The sequence below is a fragment of the Pagrus pagrus genome (genome assembly GCF_965226575.1).
Source record: "Pagrus pagrus genome assembly, chromosome: 9".
NCBI classification, from domain to species: domain Eukaryota; kingdom Metazoa; phylum Chordata; class Actinopteri; order Spariformes; family Sparidae; genus Pagrus; species Pagrus pagrus.
In genome coordinates, this window is record NC_140193.1 from 6,422,234 (window position 1) to 6,430,655 (window position 8,422).

The window sequence follows — 8,422 nt, forward strand, 5'->3', positions numbered from 1 at the left end:
AGACCCCTCCCATCACCCTCACAGCAGAGCCCATTTTCCTGTTTGTCGTCATGGACACATACTTTGATTTTCTCTGCCAGTTAAAAAAGGGAAGATATGATTTTAAACACATTAAAGAAAATATATCACACCTTTTAAAAAAGAAAGTTGTGTTTCAGCTCATCAGTGTCATGTTTCTGTAGATGTTGTACACTAACTAATTATTGTATTCTTTATTTTCAATGACTACCTTTTCAATAAAAATGTTTCGCCAAGCTTCTCTTTAGACATTTTTCCCTTTCTTTTTTTATCCGTACAACATATTTAACTCACTGCATTTCTTTTCTATTTATGTCAGGGATGATTTTTAATATATCAGACTATTTTCGGTAGTCACTGTGTTGTTGTCCCTAAACCACTTCCCCATAAACAAACCCAAGCCACAATATGCCTGAATCACCGATGTCATGAGATATGCTGTCACACTGTATGCAAAGTCGAAAGAGAAACCATTAGTTCATGTGAGGTTTGTTGATTCAAAATAAACACGGGATGAATGATCAAGATGTTCTACTCGCATCTTGTTTATCTGATGCCCTGTAAGACATTTATATGAAAAGAAATGTATAAAACATAAGAAAAAACTGGGTTATTTGTTAATTTAAAGATTAGAACCCACAAAAACTGATGGGGCAACAGGCTGAGACTCGCATCTGGGCCGATATCAACCTGCAGTGAAATTTAAAATACCCTCAGCCTCATGATGATACTGTGTTATCTGTTTGACCGCTGCTGAGAGGAAGTTCCCGGCTCATGACATGCATCTGTGTTGACACATGAGCGACTAGCATCACATTTCCTGCCGCACTTCTCATGTGTTTCAACTTCCAGTGTCACAAGTGCTGCAGTTTTTTTTATTTTAAGAGGAATTACAACAACATGTTTTGTACATATGGGTCTGAGCCCCGTGGGAGAGAAAAAATAAAGATAACTGGTGTTTGCTATTTGTAAACTTTGGACAGAAACTTTTAAATTTCATGTAGCTCAAGGGGCAGATAAAACATGACAGATGGCCACTTTCATCTCGCCTTTGAAATAAAAAAATGTGACACTTTTATGCTCGAACGACAGAGAGCTGTTATATTTCGTCTAACAGATTCCTTTGTATACAAAAATGTGGACGTGGATTAATCTCTTCGACTAGCACACCAGTTTGGACACTATGAAGAAGAAAAGTGCAAGTGCGTCAAAAGTGAAATGGGCGACATGAAACATCCGGAGACCACTTGTGTTTTAGATGCTTGGTGCAACAAAGGATGTGAGGAAACACGGGGGTTATGTTGTTGTACGCAATGCATTGCTTCAAACTGGAATACTTCATGTGAGGGCTTTTTGATTTATAACAGTATAAATGTCGTCATTATGCTGTGAGAAAGGAAGTTAAATCATTAAAAAAAAAAGTTCCTCCAGCTCGGCTTTATTGCGCGATTTTACCACAACTTGCTTTTGAAACAAAAAGGGGGTAAAAAAGATGAGATACTCAACCCACGACTCAAATGTTGGAGCATTTTCTACAGTAACAAATGTAGTTTATGCTTGTAGGCACTAGATGGTGCTGTAGAATCTAAACATGAAGTTATGAAAGTGAGGCTCACTTTATATTTATTGGTGGAAACATGGAGCTCTAGCAAAAATGGCAGGTCTTAGTGGTCATTTGGAGGGTTTCCAGAACCCTTTATAAAGTTCTTGTGTCAGGTTGTTGACTGTGATACTTGTGGAAAACCATGCGAGTCAACAGAAAATATTTGAATCCCCCTGGTTCCCAAACAAACGCTACATTCAGGAACCTTGCACATTAACAGTAAATTTATCTTCGGTAGTCATACTGCTTTGAAAGGCAGTTTTAAAACCTTTCAACGTGCAGTATGAGCAACTCGGCATACATTTTATTGATATTAACTTGTGTTCAACTGTCAAACAGACTACAGAAAACCAAAATGTGGCAGCAGAGTTACTGTAAAATTTATTCGGTGAACCGTTAACCAGTATTTAAAGTGGTCCCACCTCGATCAAAAAGGTACAATTGATGGCAAACAAGAAGAAAAAAAAAACATGTCGTATGAAAAAACAGTTTTAATATCAACCTACCTACCATTAAAAATTCAAAACTAACACCTTTTCCTGTCACAGAGTCACTTCGGATACAGTTTGGTTAGGAGGGGAGAAAACCCTCGTGAAGAATGTCGCTTGTGCATTCAGTCCAAGAAGTCATTTTCACCAACTTAAGGCCTTTTCCACTAAAAAAAAAAGAAGCAGAAACTGATTTCCTGATTTAAATGACAGGCAACCTTTTGCCCAGACATAAATTAAGAGAAGAAAGTGCATCAAGTGTTCAAGTAGGGTGTATAGTCTGAAAGAACATAATAGGAAAGGAGGGGGGAGTTAGGACAGTGTGTCAGGGGGAGGTAACACTGGCACAGGACTGGCAAATTTGCAGTGAGATTTCCAGGACGAGGGTGTGGACTGAGAAGGCGGAACCACGACTCCGGGCTCGACTTTATAAGAAGTCCTGCTAGTGCATCGAGTGGTAGATCACAATCACACTGTGCTGCTTACTGAAAGCACTACGACCCATGACAAACGACACATCCGACTATGTTAGCCCGTATAAAAAAAGATGCAAGTAGTCCCTAATTTAATTAATTATTTTGAGAGCCGATACAGGCTGTGATGGGGAAGGGGGTGAAAGTTTTTTTAAAAAAGGAGGCAGGGGGGAAGTGGGGACGTCCATCGTCTTCCCACATGATCCCCTGTAACCCCCAATTTCATCTTTTGGCACGCCGTGGGTCCCTGCCGTTGCTAATGGTAACTGAAGACTTTGCGGTCGTTGGGGGTCCTGCGACAGCAGCTTGAGACGCTCCGTTTCCAGGTGTCCGACCGTTGGGTCGCCCCATGCCCCCGAACGCAGCGTCGCGGGCTGCACCAGGTGGCGGGTTGTTGTTGTTGTTGTTGGCAAATGGCGGCATGGAACCATTACCTGTGGGAGGAAGGATACAAGTCAGTCCTCGGAGACAAATAAAGGCACCTTAAGACATTTCATCCCATAGGGAACATAAGGCACTTTGACATGTCACAGTATGAAATGGTAACGGTGAATAATAAAGTTAATACATTTTGTTTCAGGGTCCAGGCATTGTGGACGCTGGCTCCCTGTCATGACTTACCAGGACACTTTAAAAGAACAGAACCACTGTTAATGTTATGGATTTTCCTACTATGGCAAAGTTATTATGTCTGCTGTGAGAAAAGGCTGATTGATCATCCTACTCACCATACACATTTAGAAAATACATTGAAAATATTCATATTCTCACTTCATTTGAATCAGATTTGCAGAGTAAACAATGATTTTTTGACTGATTGTATTATTTATTTATATACTATTTTTCACTGTAGTAATTACACACAACAATCTAGTCATTCTGTACTGACAACATCAGTGTGTACCAGTCTACAGAACACACACATTTCCTGACTGGATAAAGGAATATATACTGACCTGGTGGGGCAGGTGTACCTGAATTCTGATTGGGTGGAGAGCTTCCCCTCTGATTCTGGTCTGGTTTACCCTGTTATGGGAAGAGAACACCATCTTTAACACCCTACAACCAGTTAGGCCATCAAACAGTTATGTTTTTTCTGATCCAAGTGTTATTCTGCATTTGCAAAATACTCCCATTACTATATTAAAGTTGGGAGTGGGTGTATGGATACTCACAGACTTGTTTTGCTGGTTCCCTTGGGTTAGCAGCTCTGGGTTTGGTTCACTGAAGTTGGGCACTTCTGAATACACCATGCAGAACCTGTGGAGGGGAAAAAAATGTGTTGACATAACATTCAAACCTCAGAAATGATGTGTTTGGTTAGGACAGTTTGAAACACGGAGGCATTTGGTTTTTCTTCTAGATTTAGATTTGAGAGGAAAACATTAAACTGTAAAGGAGGCTGCTCTCTGAAGCGTTAAATAATTGGAATTAAAGGTGCGTTATGTAGTTTTGGGGAAGAAATCGTTCATTGTCTTGTTTTTTTTAATTCCTAAACGAACTAAATAAACAAACTCTGTTTTCATACGTTGTACTTTGTTTATATTTGACGGACCCTGCCACCTTTCTAGCTTCAAACAGTGTTCTGGGGACCTCATTTTCCTCTGAGAACAGTTTGTTTATTCAGTAATCGCAAAAATGATATTTCTGAGTTTGTATTATTACCTCATTAATACTGTAATTATGAAAATTCTGATTTCTTTCTGTCGAAACTACATAGTGCCCCTTTAAAGATTATATATGCTAAGGTATTTAGGGAAAAAATATAAACATCTGATAACCAGTTATAAAACTTTCTCAGTGTGCTCATGATATAATAAAGTTGCATATGAGGGTTTTTCAGCTAACATGTAAACAAAAATCTTGTGTGGTTTTTCATGAAAAGGAGAACTGACAACCAGATTTCCAAAAGAGGGACAAAAACTTTCCAAAGTATAAATAGATGTGTGTCTTCCCACTCACTCTCCAATCTTCTGCAGGTCTCCTCCTCTTCCAGTGTATAAGGTCAGGCAGCCTTTCCATATGGATGCATACCTAAAAAAGACATTACAAGTTAGGGGATGATACTTTCTCCTACAATTTCAGATACATTATCTGTCAAATGCACATATTTCTGCTTGTGTGCATTGATCTGTCACTCCACAGTGCACATGACTCCTACCCTCTGGTCAGCTTGATGATGTCCCCTGGCTGAATGAGGCTGCCCAGCTCGTCCCACACAGAGATGGCAATGCTCCCACTCTTGTCTGCCACCTTGCATGAGCGAACCTCATGACCGTCTTTCGTTTTGGTTACTCGCCCTAATGGAGGAAGAGCGACTGTTAAGTGTCGACCCGGTCAAATCAAAGCTAATCGATAAACGTTAACCGTCATAATGCACAGTTTGTGCTGCTGGCCCCTTTAAGACAGACAGACACGAGTTGATGGTGTGGAGATAAGAGCCACAGGCGAACTTACTTACCTATTTCCAATACGATGAATACAATATTCAAATTTTTCGACCCAGGCTTCACATCCTTTAGCAAAAACAAGGCCTCGTTTGTGGGGTTTGCCATTGTTTGCCTCGACGAGGAGTACCCGCTGGTCGTCCCTTTCCTGTCACTTAAACTCATTTGAAAGTCGTGCGGGGTCTGTCGATACTTTCTAATGGGGGGAGGCTACGACGTTAGCGGTAGCTTAAGCTAACTAGCCCGTTAGCCGAGTGCTAATTAAAGCCAAGTTCAAACACTGTAACGTTATAATAACTGTTTATAGACAAAAGGCTCCGCTCCTTAGTGATAACCATCAAGTCAATTTCCATAAACACGGTGACACATAATACAAATTACAGTTAACGTCCCTCTTCAAAGCAGCAAACACACTAGCAGTGTGGCTAAACTTGCTAGCAAGATAAGTTAGCTCTGCTCAGCGTCAGCTAGCTCGTACTATAAGCTAGCTACCTTCTTTCAATTTCAGGATGCGAGTCTCTGTGCATCTTTCTTTTCACGATTGTCGCCATAACGGCATCCTCATTCTTCAAATAAGGTATTGTGGCATACTAATGGTAGCCCCTGTAGCCACTGAACGATGTGGCCAAAATGTCGAAATCAGATAAAATGGTATTAATAAGGCTGACAGATCCAGAATCGCGAGTCAAATCTGAGATGTTTGGTTTCTTTTCTGTTTTTTGTTTTTTTAGCAGGGACCGCTCCACTGGCTGCAAGTTACACCAGAGCTGGAGCAATTATCTGTGATAAGAGTTAGGTTATCTCCCACGACCATTAAACGTCAGACAACTCCTGTTCTCCTTAATATTTTCAAAATCCCGCATTTCCTTTGTATGTCTCGTTTGGACTAAAAATGAACTGTTAGCTTTGCTAGCGCGCAGTCTGGTCAAGATGCTTTGTTGGAAGTCTAGTGTGTCTATTATCCAAACTATGGCCCCTGTAACGTTGAAGTTTTTCGCAAAGCCTTGTGTTAAGTGTCCTGGTTGTTTATGCCTAGACAATACTAAAGCCCAAAAACGCTATTTAAAATCTGTACCAAGCTGTTGACTACACGCTTTCCCCCTGCTTCAACAATGCCCCAAAAACTACGTCAGCGTGTACTGCCGGTCGTATTTATATAACTCGGCCGGTTCCATTATTCTGCATAGAGAAGGGGGTCACACGTAGCTAGAAACTTCTTTTTGTGTGTTCTTATACAACCGAGTCGACAGATACTGACAATTATCGGGCTTCTGTTTCTACGTACAATGCGGTAACAGCTATAAATAGACAACGTGATGACCTGTGAACAGACAGAAGAAAGAAGTAGTTGGTTTGTACCAACCAACTGACTTCCATTCACAAACAACGCGAGAATAAGACAACGTGAGAGTTTAGTGTGTGAAAGATGAAACTATCCAGCGAGGGTTGATGTTTTTTTTTTGTTTTTTTGCACATGAATTCACATTATTCATTAATTTAATGTCATCGCGGCTAATTGTTACTTCAATTATTAAACATAATGTGTTGCCCGTTTGACAAATGATGCGTTCACAGCGGTTGGAGATCAAAATGCGTCCAAATAGTAAGTGCACATAAGTTACCCAGTGGTGTAAAATGTGTTACAGAGATATATTAGTTGTAAATCCACTGGGTTTTGGTTGGCTTTGGTTAGCTTTGGCTGCTACAACATGTATGTAACGCAAAAGGAATAACGTCACGAACAGGATTCGAACCTGTGCGGGGAAACCCCATTGGATTTCGAGTCCAACGCCTTAACCTCTCGGCCACCGTGACTATATCTACTGACTACGTTCCCAGGACCCATTTTGTTTGTGACAATAATAAAGTGACTTCAGGCGTGTACGGACACAAATTTCCGAGAATGACACAAACATATTATTTGGCTCCCTAATTGTAGCTGTGGCATCGATAATAATGTCGGTCGGTAATGCGAACGGAAGAAGCACAGGGTGTTGGCTTGAGTCTGGACAGGGGGGGGAGACAAACTCCGTCAAAACATCTCGGCTCACCCACGGAAGTTGGGAAGAAAATCCCTCATCGGAGTTGACACGTTAGGGTAACGTCTCATATAACTTGAGAAATGCAACATATATGTTACCAGAACATCTACGACACTGTAGTATTAGTTTTAAGATGTTTTTCATCGTTACGGTGACTGGATGTGAAGCAAATGTCCTTGGTTTGCTCCTGTAACGTGACGTGGTGTGACACGACGCTTCTTGCTTACCTGTTCAACCTGACTGTATTCTTCCTTTGGAGGACATTTTCTTGAGTAGATTTTTTTATTGTCTTTATTTTTTACAGACAGTTTTAATATTCACTCCTATTTAACCCCACAAAATAGACCTAAAGGCAAATTATAGAGATTTCTGACCCCAAACAATGGTCAATGGGATTTGATTTATGATGCTCATAGTAATAGAGTGGTGTGGTCTGTAACAGCTGGAAATCACTTTTGTTTTAGCCTACAACATTAAATACATCATTAAACGTCCCACAATTTAATTATAAAGCGCTTACGTGTCTTAAAAATGGCGGTTGCTAACAAGCATCTGAATGAGACTACAGAGGTTGTCGGGGACATACAACGTAATGGCACCGAACACGTAGACTCATCTACTCACTAGATCTTCAAACTCTTAACTTTACAACTTTTATATTGATTCAGTTATAGAAAACATGTACAGTAATTGTGTAGTAAGACGTTTAGTGGTAGTGATGTTACGCCATGCGACCGTAATATAGTCTGTTTATAGCCTAACATTAGCTTTTTACTGCTAGTGATTTAATTTCCCCTTCGAAAAACACAAAAGTTCTTCTGTTCAAAGTAGCTCCAATGAAAAATGTTAGTGTTTTCTGTACTCAAGACTAACAGGAAACTTAAACAGTATGTTTGAGCTCAAAAAATTTAATTCCGTTCAACCTCACTGTGATGGGGTGGAGGGATATATCTCAGACAGATACTAGAAACATCAGCAAGTAACACTAAGTGTTTGGATGTTAGTGCTCAGGTAAGTAATGAAAACGATAACTTTTTTCAAGTGATCTTTTATTTGATCCCAAAGTCTTATCTTGATTTAATATAAAGCAGTCTGACACTCTCACTCTGTATGTTGCAAATAAAGGCCGAGTCACTGAACCACTCCCTTCAGTGAGATTAATCCTCCTCTACCCTATCACCTACACTTAGGTTCACCAGATTACACCGCTATGACCTACAGTTATTTCCAAACTCGCAGTGGCCCAAGCGACAGCAAGCTTAACTACAGGTTTCCAGGAGTCACAGGGATCAGAACAGGAGTGACGCACAGAACATTACAGCCTACCGTTATCTAATTTGTATTAAATGAC

At 40.3% G+C, this 8,422-nt stretch overlaps 1 protein-coding gene across 1 annotated transcript; it reads right to left on the bottom strand.

The window, feature by feature from the left end:
- Positions 1-1,977: 1,977 nt before the first annotated feature.
- nabp1a (nucleic acid binding protein 1a) lies at positions 1,978-6,138 on the bottom strand. Its single transcript, XM_084362132.1, has 6 exons — positions 5,044-6,138; positions 4,744-4,882; positions 4,545-4,616; positions 3,758-3,842; positions 3,539-3,608; positions 1,978-3,016 (listed from the first exon to the last, which is right to left on the bottom strand). The coding sequence occupies exons 1-6, from the start codon at positions 5,192-5,194 to the stop codon at positions 2,805-2,807; spliced, it is 729 nt and encodes a 242-aa protein (XP_084218258.1). The 5' UTR covers positions 5,195-6,138; the 3' UTR covers positions 1,978-2,804.
- Between the last annotated feature and the right edge of the window lie 2,284 nt (positions 6,139-8,422).